Genomic DNA, 17967 nt, shown 5'->3' on the forward strand with positions numbered 1-17967 from the left:
ATTCAATTTAAAAAAATAAAGTTCTGTATTCTGGAAGAAACTTCAAAGTTTTGTTTAAAATTTGAATCTACCCACTCAAATTTCCCATTGCTCCCCAATAGATAATCTGGTTTTCTATCCCTTAAACATGGCGTTTTTATTTCCTACTCTGTAGCTTTGTCCGTGTTGTTCCTCCCTCTTTTTTATTTAATAAAACTTTTATAGAACATGGATAATTTTTTTCTTTAAAGTTCAACTGAAGCTGTACTATCTGCATGAATCCCTATTTATTAGTTGCATCTACAGTGACTATCCTCTCCTCAGAATTTCTAAATATGCAATTCTTAAATCACACAATTGAACATTTAATGAGTCCCTTTTCATTCATCTAACACAGATGGTAACTGAATGCCTACTATGTTCTAGGACTGTGCTAGGTGATGGCATACAATTAATTATTTATCTCCCTTACCAGTCCAAAGAATTCACTTATATATCTTATATTTATGATGCTGATATTTAATATATGTTTTGTAAGTATATTCTTCAAGTTGTTAAATGTGGTTTTTTTTTTTTAATGTCCCCAAGTATATATTTTGTGTGCAGAAAAGGTTTTGTAGAGATTAATTTAGTTTTGAAGTTAATATTCAGGTTTTTTTTTTAATTCATGTAATAAAAAGTCTATTTCTCTCAAGTTTTTAAGTTCAATTTACAAATGTTATTATTCTACTTATTAATGTAGCAAGTTTAGCAATAACTTAAGGTCTCTTTAACATTTAATCCCATTTATATATTTGGTTAATTAAACTCCCTTAAGTATTTAAAACTCTATTCATAAATTGAAAATAGTTAACATATACCAGTTTGCCTGCATTTTAGGGTTTTGTAGAGATAATGTATGTAAAAGTATTTTGTAAAATCTCAATTAACAAGCAAATATGGCATTATTGTTAAATTATGAAGTCAGATGTGCTACTTTGTTGAAACGATTTTATAGAAAACAAAGCACATGGCTTTGCTTATAAGTACTTTTAATAAATGTTTTAACAGTTTTTAAAAATGGTAAAAAATTTTTAAAATACTTCTCTTACCCTGAATTAGATGGAGATAGGAGAAAGTCGAATTTGAATGAAATTAAAGTCCTAAGGAGGATTAAACACTGTTCCTTCTCATGACAGCCTGTCTGAAACACCAAGAAGCATACAAAGCAAGCTTCAATCTAGACTTCAGAAGACAGGTCCTAGCCTCACAATAAGGACCTGGTGGAGACCAGAGATCTTGAGGTACACTAACATAAGGGTCAGCCTTCAGTCTAGCGGGGCAGATTTACAAATCAACTACTCAAATTAAATATGATGAATGCCTCTGACTACTAAATAATCCCAGGTAGAAATATCTTACAAAAGGCCACCTCAATGCAAGAGGACAAACCTGAGCGAAGGCAAGTCTTACATGAAAGGCCTCTGACCCTAAGTAAGTAAAGGTGAATGACAACCTGCAATAAGAGAATAACAGAATGAGACTGGGAGGAAATCAATAATAGCTAAATTAAAACTTTAAAAAGAACACAGTATCTTCCCTATTCATAAGGGATTTGTTCCAGAGATGTGAGGGAAATGGGGAACTTGCAAATAGAGTATGATTAATGACAACAGAGATTTATTTGCTAAAACAAGATTGTTCTTGTCACAAAATGCTTCAGAAGGCTACTGACATTTCTCTCCATAACTTTCTTTTTGTGGTATTTCTTAAGGTTTTCCCTTTTTTCACCTAGGATCTCTTTAATGACAGTAAAAGTTATTAAATATTATTTGAATGCACTTTTTTAATTGTTATCTGTGACGAAACAAGAAGTATTCATAAAACACTTCTGCAGCATAACAAGTACAATGGTGTCTCAAGGAAAAGCACCTATGCAGCTTGAGTTACAAAGTGAACTTTGTATTTTTCTGCAGAATACCATTTTTACTTGAAAGGATGATTTACAAAAGATATTTATTTATTGAAATACAGTTGATTTACAATGTTATATTAGTTTCAGGTATACAGCAAAGTGATTCAGATATAAGCAGCTTTTATTTTTCCTTTCTAACTACTTTTTATCTATTTTTCTTGTTTTACTGAACTAGCTAGCATATTTAGTACAGTGTTTTTATAAAAGTAGCATTGCTGGGCAAGATTCTTTCATTCTCATTCTCAAAGCGAAAGCTAACATTTCTCCATTATGTATAATGATTGCTGTAGTTTTTGAAGCTACCCTATCAGATTAAGAAAATCCTCTATAGTCTTGTTTCCTAAACGTTTTTATCAAGAAGAAATGTTGAATTCTTAAAAGTGTGTTTCCTGCATGTGTTCAGATGATCCTGTAATTTTCATTTTTATTGATTTTCTTCTTCTCTCCTTTTGCTTGATTAGTATTGGCAGAGGTTTAGCAATCTTATTAATATACACATGAATTCTTTGCATTATATATTTCCTTTCTATTTCATTAACTTTGCTTTTATTATTATATTCTCCCTTATACTTTATGTGGGTTAACTTTAGCCTTTTAAAAATTATTTTCTTTCTAATGTGTGCATTTAAGACTATAAAGTTTCTTCTAATTACTGGTTTAGCTGTATCATACATATACTGTTATAAAATATTTTATTTCCCTTCATATTCAAAATATAGTTCTAATTTCTATCATGATTCTTTTTCCTATATCCATAGGTTTTTTATAAATGAATATCTTCATTTCTAAGCATACAGAAATTTCACTGTTCTAATTATAATATTGGTTTATAGCATGATTACAATAAACTCAGAGAAAATACACATCCAGGTCTTTAGCTGTTTTGAAGGAAATGTTGGTGTAAGACATCTGGCACAATATGTGAACATTAAAGTTTTAATCAGGTACCAAAATAGGTAAAATTACAAAGGGGTGGGATAAATCATTGTATGCAGAATTTCAAATAAAATATCCAAAACCTGTCTGTGGACCCTTGAATCTCTTTACCCACTGTATAACATAAAAAGAATAAAAGTGTGGAGAGATATATAGATATTATTTGAGAAGAGGTTGTCTTCGCCGAATACTTCTTTTGAATCCCATTCCAACTTCCTTCACCCCTAAGGAGCCAGGCTTGTCTGTCCCCCTGCAATTCAAACCTACCTTACTATGTGGTCCCTACAGCTGAAAGGCATAGTGGCCTTGGATCTGATTTACCCCTGGGAAATCAAGAGAATGAAGGATTGCTGCCTAGCTGCTTTGGTGTAGGACCAGGAAAGTTATTACTATGTTGAGAATAAGCCTACCTGAGCAAGGAGTGTTAGAGAAAGAGATATAAGACTGTTTCCTGTGGACCAAATGAAGAGCGAGAATGAAAGAGTGGGCTGTTTTGAGTCCTGTTCCTGGGGACTGTGTGGAGAGTTGGACACTTTAGCATCAAGGAGCTCTGAGGTAACACAGGATTACCACTGCTTTGGAAGGAGTAACCACTGAACTCCCAGACTAGGATCCATCCTCATGAACCAAGTTGCTGCATGGGGAGACAGTTCCAAAAGCACACCTTTGAGGAACCCATGAAAATGCACCATTTGGCTATTGGTTTTAACCATCTTCCAGGCTCTGGGCACTACGTATGGTGCCAGGTCAAGTAATAAGTTTCATTCAACTGTCTCATTCCTCTCTTACTCTGCTCCCAATGTGGAGTGGTCAGAAAGGGGCTGGAGAGGGAATAGGGAACCGGAAAATAGAGAACTTGTAAAGAAGCCACTTGTAGAATTCCATCTGACACAGGCATGAGCTACAGGGGAGAATTTTCAGTTATGATTTTGTATCATATATTCTAATTTTAAATTGATAGCCTCTGTAAATTTTGTTGTCCACAGAATTGTCCATTTCTTAAGAGTAAGCAAAAAAGTCATGGAGCTTCAATATTTTTATTAAGGGCAGGAAGTTTATGTTCACCAAATAAATTGTAAAGAGGTGATGGGAAAGAAAAATAAAGTAACATTTTAATCGTATGCTATGATTTGTTGTTTCTAAATTCTTTAAATTATTTTCTAAGTTTTATGCTTTCTCAAGACTGTGAAACAAGAGTACTAATCAGGGCTAAGTTAATTATTTATAGCATATTGTAATAAAAGCATTAATCTTTATGAAAAATAAAAAAGAAAATGATGACTGGAATGTCTTTAAAATTCTGAGATTGAGCTGGCAAGCCTAGTTAGTTGCAGAAAATTGTCCCAGTACCCTGTCCTTTCAAAAATCTATTGAACCACCATGCACATGGTGATAGCTTTGCAAATTGCACACGTAATGCTTAGATGAAATCCTACAGGTGAAGGGATTAACCCTATGCCCACATCTGCAAAGCAGCAAAGGAGAGAGTCAGATTGGGTGGAAGTGCACATACTTTTGTAGGAATGAGAGCATTCCCCAATTTAAAAGGGGGCACTTATTACTCAGGTTTAACCGAGTGCTGCTGTGAGGAAATATGAGACCCAGAGTTGCCAAAAGAGCTGAAAATAAGATTTTCTCTTTCTTTCTCTGTCGCCATTCTTGTTTTGTGAAACTTGCTGATTTTTAAGTAGTAGCCTGTAGTCATAAAACATTGTGTGGCCAAACAACACACTTCTGCCAGTTAGATATCAGAGGTTTCTAGTTTCTGAAACTCTGGAAGAGAGGCTGTTGACTTCTTTCTAAAACTTATCTTATCCTGGTTTATTAAGAAACAGCAGGGTAATGACCAGTTTACAGATTTGTTTGTCATTTTCTAATACTGGAGGTTTCCCTGTATATATTGCCCAGATTCATAACCTCACCGCTTCTCCATTTCTCTTCATGCTTAAATGCTAATCATTTAATCCTCCCTACCTTCTCAAATTCCTCTGGCTCTTAACAGTTCTCTGGGAAGCAGAAATACTTGTGTTTGGATTATCAAACACATCCTGACCCCACTTGAAACTTTGATAGGACTACTATAGCTGTTTCCCTAATCAAACCATTATTCAATGTGGCTAATTTTCTTGAGCAGCCTATACAGCAGAGGCTCATGGTCTTTTGGTATTAGTGAAAACAGAAGGGAGATTAATAGCAGAATGGAAAGCAATCAAAAAGACCTTACATTGAGTAGGGAGTAAAGACTATCTCCTTATAAAGAGATGGTTAAAAAATGCTGGAATTTAAGCCTATGTGACTAGGGAGATTTCAACGTTTCCACTAATATTTGTCTTGGCCAAATCAAATTTCCTATTATCCTAAACTAGTATAAGCAAAAAAAAACAAAAAAAAAAAGAAAGAAAGAAATTAGGTTACACTGAATTAATACCAAAATTTTCCCTGAAGGCACTACACCCTAGCACTTTTCTGAAAGATAAACACCTCCAGACACCTCTGGTTACCTTGCAGGTATGGGACAGTGAAAAGAGCTCAGATGACTAGTCACAAACTTGAGTCTAGTCCAGGATTTCTCAGAGTGTATTTCAATGTACAAGTGTATAAAAATTATCTGCAGTAATTGCTGGAAAAATAGTTTTCTGGGTTTTACTGAAAGGGAGTGGCCTGGAGATAACTGGGAGTGAACACTGGGAAACAAATATTTTAATAGATATTTTAACATTGAGGGCTACTGGTTCGAGTCACAAAGTGTGAGTCCTTGGGTTTTCTCCTCTGATAATGAGCACAAATAACACCAGCTTGGCCAATCCCCTGGGGAATGTCAAGGATTAAATGAGATATTTGATCAGTGAAAGTGCTTTGAAAAATTCAGCATTCAGCCAAAGCAATGGATGGAGGAATGAACTGGCAAGAGATTTAATGATAAGAAAGAACTCTACAAGGTATTAGATCTGTAAAAGTGGCTAGAGGGCCGATGGGGAAAGCTCCTCCCAAATCATTAGAGCATTTAGAATGTCTCCCCATCTATTTGTAGTGAGGTGGATGGACCTAGAGTCTGTCATACGGAGTGAAGTAAGTCAGAAAGAGAAAAACAAATACCGTATGCTAACACATATATATGGAATCTAAAAAAAAAAAAAATTGGTTCTGAAGAACCTAGGGGCAGGACAGGAATAAAGACCCAGAAGGGAGAATGGACTTGAGGACACAGGGAGGGGGAAGGGTAAACTGGGACAAAGTGAGAGAGTGGCATGGACATATATACACTACCAAATGTAAAACCGATAGCTAGTGGGAAGCAGCCGCATTAGCACAGGGAGATCAGCTCGGTGCTTTGTGACCACCTAGATGGGTGGGATAGGGAGGGTGAGAGGGAGACGCAAGAGAGAGGGGAAATGGGGATATATGTATGTGTGTAGCTGATTCACTTTGTTATACAGCAGAAACTAACACACAATTGTAAAGCAATTATACTCCAATAAAGATGTTAAAAAAAAAAAAAAGAATGTGTCCCCATCTCTCTATCAGCCTTCCTCCACTTCTCATTCTTGACCTTTCTCCATCCCAGCCCCTTCAGAGAGCCTCTGTCTCTCTATCAGCCTCAATCACTTTCTCCATCTCTTTTAACCTCATTTTTCCTCTCAATCTTTTTCTGATGTCAGAAAATTTCCTTCTCTCTCTCTCAGTCCTTTTTTCTACCCCTCCCTCAGCCAAGCCAAATACAAATAATGCCATGTAGAAAAATGGAAAAAAAATATCTTTCATTGGTATGTACTCTGAGAAATGTTGCTCATGGCACAGAACTGGCTTTTTCACATGCAAAGAAGATCCGTTCTAACAGCCCTATCTGAAAATTCCCAAAGGAGGTAAACATTAGGGAACAGAATTGAACATCTTGCTCCAGAATGAACATATTTAGGAATAACAGAATGAAAATGAAGCAAGATAACTTGAGGCTAAATGTACAGAAATTGCTTGTTACAGTAAGATCATACAATTGTAGATCCAGAAGAAAACCTCAATATCGATTAGTCAAACCACATCATTTTATAGATGGAGAAATGAAAGTCTTGAGAGGTTAAAAAAAAAATTGCTTGGCTCAGTCACACAGCAAGCTTGTGGCTGCTGGTGACAAAAGCCAAATGGTCCTGGCTCAGAAGACAGCGCACCCCGCACAGTTGCACAGCGTTGGTCTGTGACACCAGCCAGAGCTCAATGAGAAAAGAAGGGAAGAGAACATCATTATATTCCAAATATATGGAAGGAGCTACAGTAGGTTTTCTTTTATGTAATACGCTCATAAAATAGTATATGTGTTGTAGGACTTTTATGTTTTTATTTGACAAAGGAAAAAGCTGTTAGTCCCATGTCAACTGCCCAGGTGGCATTTTGATTATTTATTGATCAGTGACAATTTTAAAACCTGGGAATAACTGAATTATTGGATACCTTTACTTCTGAACAGGATTAGTTAGGATAAAGTTATTTATTCGACATTCTGAACCAAGACTTCAGAAACAGAGAGGTGACTTCTGTAATCAGTGTGTCTTGAATTTCCATAATTTTACATTTTGTTCTAGTGGGGGTAAGGATTAGTCTGAGCTAAATGATTCAGGATTACCTGATGAATGGTGCCTAGAATAAAAGGATACCAATTTTTTCTTGTGAGCAAGACACAGGAATGATTCAACACTTGCCTTCAGATAATCACGCCATTCTTGTGTGATTTGGACAGTTGACGTAAACGAAAGGCAGACATTTTCTGCTATTCATACAAAGATAAGACAGTAGGTCAACTTCATAAAGCGAATCAAATAAGTTCAGCCAATGAACAGAGTATCCTAAAATGACACTCATAGCTTCTCCACAACCCAGGCCAAGGATAAAAATAAATATTGCCCTCAAGTCACTGAAAACAAAGCCAGGAATGCCTTGGGTATTTTCAACTCTGCTGACTTTTGAAGAAATACAGTTCTCCAAATTAAAGCAAGAGCCAGTTGGGAAGCATCACCTATGTGTTCAAAGATAGGTCATGGGGAAAACAATGATCAATTAGACATTGTCCTTGCTTCCAAGAGATTTATGTTTAGTTAGGTTGTAATGCACTCTAATAAAGGGTTTTTAAATGATTGACAGCATTGTCATTTTTCTTCTACTTTGCAAATCTATAGAGTTTTAAACGTTAATTGATATAAAACTTGCACCCAACAAATGAGGCCATCAGAAAATGAAAAAGAAAAAAGAAAAAAAAAGTTTATAGATTCACATAATTATCTTAATCCCAATAATGCAATTATCATTAATAAATCTTTAAATTAGTTAATTATGTGCATTTAAGAAGGTGATTCTCATTTTTTAAAATTGGATTTGCAGGGGGAGAGATAACTGGGTGATGTCTCATTGTTGGACAGAGGAGTTGTCAGAATAGCCTTGAGCTGACAAATGCAGGAGTGGCCTCTCTTCCCTAGGGAAAGTGTCTGGGAGTTCAGCATTTATGTCCTCATACTTGCTGAATGCCCTAGGAGGACGATTTCACAGTTCATACCACACACACACACACACACACACACACACACACACACACAAATCGTTCCTTTTTCCACTTAAGTTAAAAATAAGTTCGGGGGGGAAGGGGAAGCTGGGATGAAGTGAGAGAGTAGCACTGACATATGTACACTACCAAACGTAAAATAGATAGCTAGTGGGGAGCTGCTGCATAACACAAGGAGATCAACTCGATGCTTTGTGACCACCTAGGCGGGTGGGATAGGGAGGGTGGGAAGGAGGCTCAAGAAGGAGGGGATATGGGGAATATATGTATACATATAGCTGATTCACTTTGTTGTACAGCAGAAACTAACACAACATTGTAAAGCATTTATACTCCAATAAAGAGGTGGAAAAAAAAATAAGTTCAATGTGTGATACAAATGATTTTCTGTGTTTTGTGTGTGTGATTTTTTAACTTGGGCATAATTTCAACGCATGGCAATTTGAGTGTGTAGCAGCCGTAAAAAAATACGTAAAGGTATATGGCTACAAGAGCAATGATGGCTCGGCAGTTAAAGGCCCAGCCAGTAAAGAAAAATTCTCAAATTATGAAGTACATTCCTCTTCATCTATTGATTCCGTGAGTTAAATGTTAGGTTGCATATTAATAACTAAATTTTAATAGTGAGTTATGACTTACAGAGCATCTAAAATAGGTTTTCCAATTATCATTTAACACCAATATTGTGTCAACAATTATCATTTTTCTCATTTTTAGATAAAGAAACTGAGGGTAACAAGAATTTAGTGTCTTGGCGGGCTTCAGCATACTAAGAAGCTGGATCCAAAGTTGGTCGGTTCTCACATTAAGAACAAAGTTCCTTCCACTAACGTATCCCACCTCTAAGAGTAAGCAATGCTCAACGCTTTAAGATAAGAAATAATATTTGAGGATGTTGACTATTCTCAGACTAAAAAGTTAGAATTTTCATTAAAGACAAGTACAATTTTGCTTATTAATTTGAGTGATTAGTTTATACAGTGAGTTAAATAACTTACAAATCTGAAAGGCATCTTCGATAATATACCAGTCTGTATATGTCAAATTGTGCCTGTATATATTATGATTAAGAACATAAATGGCAATCGTATTTCATTCCTACTTCAATCCTATTGTGAAAAATTATGTGCTGGTTTTTCTCTTTGTGAGAATGAACATTGTAATTATTTAAATATTTGCTGATTCTAGATTGGAATCAACTTGGCAATAAAGTAGTTTGTCTAAGGAATGGGATATTATAATCTGTAGGATTCTGAGTTCCCAAACTCAGCAAAACAGAGTCATTATATGCTGGACACTATTCTCAGTGTTTTTGTGTAGTACCTCACACGATCCTCCCAATATCCCTATGAGGTAAGACTGTACTCATGCCTATTTTATAGCTGAGAAAGCTGAAGGTTAAATAACTTGCCCGAGTTCACACAGATAGTAAGTGGCAGAGCTGGAATTTGAACCCAGACAGTCTGGCTCCAGGAGAATTATAGATGTGACACTAAGTAATTATTTCACTAATAGTTATTTCCTCTTTGCTTCTTTCCTTCTCTTCTAAGTCCCATATTAGCTGCACTGACATTTGCATTAGAGCCAAGAACATTATTTTTTTCCAACCAACATAACAGTGAGTAGGTAGGGAAATGCCTACAACTCCTTTAATCCATCCCCTAATAATTAATTGAATCCAGGATATTAAGTGGCTAATTAGCACTAAGTAGAAATTCATTCATAGCACTGTGGTCTTAGTTTGCAGTTTAGAGACGCTGAAGGGGCTATGAGAGGCAGCAGTGCTTCCAAACGACTCAAGTGGAAAGTCTCTACCCTTATTCTTTTGATCAGAAAAACTCAACTTATTGCAGTTGTACTGCATTGGAAGATAGCAAGCTAGAAGGGAAGATTTTGAAGAATAATATTCTCTGATTTGATTTTAAGCACGATCACTCTAGGATAACTTTACACCATCTCCAAGCCTCGGTGTCCTAATCAGTAAAATGGGAATGACAAAGCTGGCCTTGAAATGTTGTGATGGAAGTAATGTGTGTAAAGTGCCAGGCACAACAAATGGTAGATGTCACTAGATGTTGTAACAATACATATCTTGGTTAACTTGGACCAGACCTAGTTGTGTTCTCCATTTTTTTTTTTGGCCGCACCTTGCAGCATGCAGGATCTTAGTTCCCCAGCCAGGGATGGAACACATAATCCCTGCAGTGGAAGTGCAGAGTCTTAACCACTGGACCACCAGGAAAGTCTCCATTCTCTGTTTTTTGACACAACTAATTTAGGTTTAGGCCAGAATATGACTGATTAAACAGAATAAAAATCAGTTTACATTTCAGATGAGCAGCACACTAAGAATAAAATCAATGACATTGACATTTTTGACTACCGACCTCACAATATAGTTCCTTATTGACTCTATACAGACAAATGATTGCCTTAGGAAAGGACCTGCTTAGAATATTATTTAACTTATTCAACAAAAGCTTTTTCAAATTTTTTCTTAATGAAGAGGAAGAAAGGTAGTGAATATCAATTAGAATATCAGAGAAACTCTGGTATAATGTATATATTATCATCCAAACCAGAATGTTCCCATCAGAAAATAATCAATCCTGAATTTCTCCAAAAAGCAGAGCCTGAGACAAGGGTTTGTATGCAGTTTGTAAAGGAAAGTGATCTCAAGAAAAGGAGTAGAGAACTAAAATAGTGAAACTGGAGCAGCAATAGAAGAGGAAAGCATTTATTCACTGGCCCCATTCTTCTTTTGGGCAAAGGCTGTCTCATAGAGTGCTAAGGCTCCTGCACTTCTAGCTCAGATACACAACAGTGCCAGGTGGGTTTCTGTAGGTGAAGCATACCTTAGTATGAGAACAACAGGAGACAAGAAAGCAAGAGATACTCATTCACCTGAGACAAGATACTGTCAAGCTACACCTGAGAGGTTGCCATAGCAATGGTTAGATTAAAGGCATCCAGAGAGGATGTAGGTGGCTGCTTCTATTTAGAGACTTATGATTATCTCTACTGATATGTCATTCTACAAGACACAAAACCTCTATTCAAGTTTAGAAAACTATTTTTTTTATGGTTGCCGAAATTTGGGAATCATATAGTGGCTCTTCTAGATGTGATTGACACCACTAATGTTTCCCATGCTACTGCTGATATTGTGTGCAACAGTAGAAAAAGAAAAAGGATCTTACTTGTTAACTAAAAGAACTTCTTTTAACACTCAACAGGCATTATTATCCTAACCTGACAGAGCTATAATGACCCACAGGAATTCAGTAACAGGAACGGAGACATTTACTACACAGGAATTGAATGGAATGTCATTTAGAGTAAATTCCTGCTTTGACATTCAATGTTTAGAAAAACACATCTCAAATTGTTCTCAGAGGTGAAGAGGAAGTTGGAAAGTGATGACTAAGAAAAAAAGAATATAAGGAACTTGGACTAGATAATTATTCACAAGTTAAAATATTTACCTGAAGCTTGAAATATAACGTCATCAATGAAAAGGAAAGGATGGGCAATTATCCAGTAAATTAGAAGCTTTTTGAAACCTTCAGACGTTCATCTTTTTTTCTCAATATCTGAATAATTACAATCAGCAAGATAAAATTGCCAATTTGCCAGTGACAGCTGTTATGAATCTCTTAAAAATAAGAATTCTAGAATGATCACTTCTACTTTTAAAGATCATTGAAGAAAAAAAAAGAGTAGTAAAGAAAGAATGCTAAATAAAAGGCTTGGAAACTTTTCCCATTGAATTTGTTTCCGCACTGATTCACTCTTTCTATAATAGATCACCCACTTCAGGTAAGATCTATTGATAGTGACTAAGCTAAGAGGAAGTAACAAGTAAGATAATCTGCTCTGAAGCAACACATATGTTACCTAAAATAACACATGAATTAATGATGTACGATATTTATTTAATTTTCTCCCAACTTCTCTTATGTGAACTTTGCTTTTAGAAAAAAAGCCATTTTGAATTTTTGAGAAGTTGGTAATAAGGTTTCTCCTTGAATATTTATAACCATAGAAGATATTACATAAAGTATTTGATACCCAAAAAAGGAGAAGCAGAATCAATTGTATTTAGATATTCTTCCTCCCAATGATTATAGTCAGAGTAGTTTATTCATCCAGGTTTGCTGTAAATTACTGTCCCCTGGTACTAGGTTGTCCACCTATCCCTAACATCTCCTCTGCTGGAGTTTGGGAATTGACTTACTTTGATAAGAAGCCCCTTTCCATATATTTGGCTCGCACTTAGCGAGTATAAGTATAATATATTATATATATTATATAATATATATATTAATAATATATATAATTAACTAATAATATATATTATATTCTATTATATTATATAATAATAATAAGTATAATATTATATATATTATATTTATAAATAATATATAATATATTCCTGATAGCCAGGAATCAAAATACTCCACTTGTTTTCATGTTATGTTCTGTGATTCATACCTGTCCATAACTCTTTCACAAGGATAAGGTAGTAAACAAAAAGTGATTATCAGAGGAAGAAATTAAAAATGAATAGGCAACTATATCATTCATGTATGCATTCATTCAGCTTATTATATCCTTATTATATGTTTAGAACTGTTACTATACAGACTATAATAAATATGACCCCTACTTTCATGGTGCTTATAGTTTGGTAGAGGAGATGAGATATGCACACAAATAACTAAGATAAAGTTGGAAAATAAGTGCCATAAGAGAGTTATAAATATGGGCATCCAGCAGAGAAATAAATTGCTTTGCTATATTATTAATCTCCCAGTGAGCAGGACAGGACTAAAATCTCTTGGCAGACAAGTGTAAAGAATACTCATCCCGGGCTTCCCTGGTGGCGCAGTGGTTGAGAGTCTGCCTGCCAGTGCGGGAGACACGGGTTCGAGCCCTGGTCTGGGAAGATCCCACATGCCGCGGAGCAACTAGGCCCGTGAGCCACAACTACTGAGCCTGCGCGTCTGGAGCCTGTGCTCCGCAACAGAAGAGGCCGCGATAATGAGAGGCCCGCGCACCGCGATGAAGAGTGGCCCCCGCTTGCCGCAACTGGAAAAAGCCCTCGCACAGAGACGAAGACCCAACACAGCAATCAATCAATCAATAAATGAATAAATAAATAAATAAATAAGCTTTAAAAAAAAAAAGAAAAAAAGAATACTCATCCCCTCACCATCACCTCCAGGGCCATTCCATCTACCAACTAGACAATTTTAACCTACCATTGGTCATCTCCACTTGAATATCTTATTAAGATTTCAAACTCACCATGTCCAAAATCAAATTCATCATTTTCTCCCTAAACCATCTCCTCCTAGCTTTCCATACGTCTGGTCCCAGGCATTTCCCTACTTCTATTATTCAAATAACACTCTACATCTGTCACTATCTTTCTCATAGCCAGTCAATAATATGTCAAGTCACAAACTTTCTACTTCTTTAAAGCTCTTCCCTAGACCCTTCTTTTCATTTTATTGACAGACTTTCAGACTTGCAATAACATTTGAACCATTTTCTTTACCTTTTCTCTCTCCTGACTGCCATAGTCTAATGTATACCCTGTTGACAGATTAATCTTCTCAGTTTATGGTCCCAATCATATAATTCCCATGCTCAAACACATTTAGAGAATCCAATATAATTAACTATCTGAGTCAATATTTCTCTTCCTGGTATTCAACATATCCTGAGGCTATATTTCCAACACTTAACCTCTGTCCAATCTGTGACCTCCTTAAATTTCTAGACTGGAACATACTGATGTTTTTAAGTTCCTATTCAAGAAATTCCATCCATCCAACCTGTGTTTCAAGTTTCAAAGTTTATCATAATTTCCACTTTTATATGAAGGCTTTTCTGATGTTCCTACACCCAAAACTAAGCTAGTTGTGAATTCTCCATAGCATTCTTTATTTACCACTTAAGACTTACAATAGAATCAAACTTATAATGATTTGTCTCCTCCTCCTCTCTCCCCACCACTTCTAGGACAAGGGTTGAGTCATAGTGATCGCTATAAACCTACAGCATCTAGCATAGTGTTTGTCTTATAGGATGTTCAATCCATTTTTTTTCCCATGAAATTGAATGTTCAATTCCTAACAAATGAATTTCAACAAGCAATTAAATTCTTCTTCAGACACCAATAAAGTGACGTGTGTTCCTACTTGCAGATGGCTAAAACATTTTAATCTTTCCTAAATTAATGTAAAGTTCAAAAAGCAAATGGCACTTGAAAAGTAAATTGCTTCCAGGGCCTCCTTTTCTTGGAATCCTTCTTCATTTAACTTTTCTCAGTCCTGACAGTCTAAAGCTCATCAGTCTAGACTTAAAAGCCAAAGGAGCTTAAAAGCCACTGCAGGGGTCTGTTCAGTTTTAAATACAATTTAGAAAACCTTGGGAAAGAATGACAGTTCCTTTTCAAGAACCTCCCATACATATTTCAATAGAACAGCTTTCCAAATTGGAAATTGTAAAATATTGTACCGCTAACCAAGTAATAAAGTCACTCACTGCCATGCAGAAAGATTTCCTTGGTTTTCACGAAGAGCACAAAAAACTATATTGTATTTATTTAAATCTGAAACTGACAAAAAAGAAAAGTAGTCAATTTCTCTAAAAGATCATTATTTAGGAATAAATTACTATGCAAAAAAGCATGGATCTTCTTGACAACTTATGAATTTAAGACAGATGAAATGCCTCCTTCTGTACTCCTATAATCAACTCTGCTGATGAAATATGTTAAGCATTCTAAGCTTGGGGAACATATAAAGCTTTGAAATCAATGTGTTTCCGGTACAGGGGGTTAGGAAAAAAACTTAATAAATCAGCTTAGGAAATGCTTCATTTCCTGAACCGTATCTGGGAAGGAAAACATAAAACAGGCAGAACCAGGTGCAAAAAAAATCATACACGTGAATGGGAAAATCTCTTCCAGTTCCTTGTAGGCCTCACTCCGATGGTCAATTTATGCTCCTGAGCCAGCACTTCTTTTTCTAGGATAAATGGGGTAGATTTTACAGACACTTGCCTTAAATTAACAAAGGCTCGATGGGAGAGGTTGAAGGAGATAGTCATTATGTAACCGTTGTCTCTGCTCAAATAAGAAATTATCTTATTATTGACATATACACACTATATGTATAAAATGGGTAACTAATAAGAACCTGCTGTATAAAAAAATAAATAAAATTAAATTTAAAAAAAAAGAAATTATCTTACTTTGGTTAATAGCTCATTAGAAAGAAGACACTATTAATAGAGAGGTTGGGCTCATTACCAATGAGCTAAAGGACGCTGATTTTTTTCCTAAAATGATCATAATAGAAAAATCTGCCAGGTCATCTTTGGGTTATCTCTCACCTTTCCAGCTTCCTTACGGTCAGGTTTTGCAGGCTGCTTCTATTGATTCTATTACACTTTGCTTTCTGAAGTACATGTAATCCATTCCTATCTATCTCTTCCATGCAAACTGAAGAGTTACTTATAAGCTAGTGCATTGATTTCTGTGTCATCTCATAAATATTCTTTCTTTTAAAATAATCAGAACTTTGTAACTCATCTAAGTTAAATTTTCTGGTCTTATACCCACTGCAACTTAACCCTGGAAACTCCCAGATGGATTGTAATCAATCGTATGTGATTTTGCAGTGTTTGGGTATTTGTACTAAATTTATATACATATTTTGAGAAATTAATGATAAATATTGTTCAAGAAGGAGTGTGCTTATTTTTTCCTACATAATCACTGCAAATGGAATTTTGTAAGCAGTGAATTTTGAAAAGAGCACATGCAAAATAAAGTTAGAATTGAGTTTTTTCCAGGGCTCCTCAGAGTCAGAATCAATGTGTCCCAACCATGTTCTTTTATGATAGTTTGTACTTTAGTTTTTGCACCTATTAAATCTGTCTTATGTTAGATTTACATGCTTATTTCTCCCAATAGTGCATTTGCCACTGTGGGCAAGGACAATGTCTTACTCATTTTTGTATTCCTTGCACTGCTGAACACATGGTGAGAGCCTAATAAATATTGATTAAATCTAATTGCTTACAGTAAATCCCTCCAGAAGGGTCAAAAGTCAAATGCAATCATTTCTTGCAACTGGTCATTAATATAGTCAGGGCTTATGTAGGTGCATATATATCCTTTATCTAAGTTTCAGAACCTGCAGTCAATGGGTAGGGTTTTTATGTCTATAAATTCCCTGAAATGTTATGCAAAACATTGTACGTATCTGTGTTAATTTCTAGAGCAAGCATCCATTAAACTTTAATCAAGTGACTCTCCTCCATTCTCACCCACCCCCCCTCAAGATATTAAGATTCACTTCCCTAGGCAGTTTTATCCAACCTCTCAATTTATCAGAGCCAAAAGATAGTTGGGACAAATATAGGCCAGCATCTGCAGAGCAATGTTTCTGATTACAGCCTTTCACCGGTACATGACAATCTTGTTATTTCTAGGCTTATGTCTGAAAAGAGCACATTTTTGAGAAATAGCCCATTTTTAGCCAGCGTTTGAGCCCCAGATTGTTACTGTCCGAAAAGGCTATTGTATATTCCCAGTACCTTTACGATGCCATGGAACACACTTCAAGGCCGCTGCAGCAGCAAACACTTTTCCTTCCGTGAAAACAAACATCCTCTCTGTGGAGCCTTCTCCACGCACCCCCCGCCCACCTGCACACACACTCAACTCAGCAAATGCACTGCTGCGTCTGCTTTTCAGGGGAGGCTCCCTGAAGGTAAACTGAGGCTCAGAGCCGCCCACTAGTGATTTCTGATCCACACCGTCAGAACAATAAGAGAAAAGGGTACCTGCGTCGTCCACACTGCTACAAAGACTGGACAGAAGAAGACAAAGTACGGTCCCTTGAAGCAGTTTCATGGTGCCTGTGGATCGTCACAGTGGCTCTTCTCTCCAGAGTCAGGCAGGGACAAACTCCCTCCCAGCCTGGCAGGGCCTTCTTAGCAAATGGAAAAGGTGTGCTGGATGTGAACAGCCACTGCCCATGCCTACTTATTTCGGGGGTTCTGATAAAGAACAGGAGGAAATGCACACACTCCCTTTGGGAGTTCAGCAGAGAGGAGATTTATTGTTTCAGCCCCTTACAGGAACTTTTTTTTTCTCTTCCTTTGGCAGCCACTTGTGTTTTTGTTACTACATTATTTTGTTCTTCTTCAACAAAAAGGTCAGGACGGGTTTTGAACAGAAAGAGATCTTTCTTGAGAATGGATCTTACAGGCTTTCTAACTTTTGTTTTGAAAGTATGTTTTGGAGTGTTTATAAAGGGGCCTCATTAAACAACGACTTGATTTGGATAAAGAGGCTTTAATTGCCTGAGGGTTAAATTTTAGAGCAGAATCCACAAAGAATCAACTTTTCTTCTCTCTTTCCAACTTGAAAGCCAGACTAGTAAAGACCACCTTCTGGAGATAAGTGCAAAACTTTATTAAGTAGATCATGCTCTGACTTGAGTAAGTGAAAAGACTTCTTATCGGA

At 36.1% G+C, this 17967-nt stretch overlaps 1 protein-coding gene across 3 annotated transcripts in view; it reads right to left on the reverse strand.

Annotated features, from left to right (window-relative positions):
- EMCN (endomucin) overlaps positions 1 to 17488 on the reverse strand; it is a 96016-nt gene extending 78528 nt beyond the window's left edge. For all 3 annotated transcript variants that reach the window (XR_005020056.1, XM_036853579.1, XM_036853580.1), the window contains exon 1: positions 17283 to 17488. Coding sequence is in view for 2 of the 3 variants with exons in the window: in XM_036853579.1 (XP_036709474.1) it covers positions 17283 to 17352 (70 nt within the window). In the remaining variant the exon portion in view is untranslated. The remainder of the gene's footprint in view (positions 1 to 17282) is intronic.
- Positions 17489 to 17967: the final 479 nt, after the last annotated feature.

The sequence above is a fragment of the Balaenoptera musculus genome, chromosome 5 (genome assembly GCF_009873245.2).
Source record: "Balaenoptera musculus isolate JJ_BM4_2016_0621 chromosome 5, mBalMus1.pri.v3, whole genome shotgun sequence".
Classification (NCBI taxonomy): domain Eukaryota; kingdom Metazoa; phylum Chordata; class Mammalia; order Artiodactyla; family Balaenopteridae; genus Balaenoptera; species Balaenoptera musculus.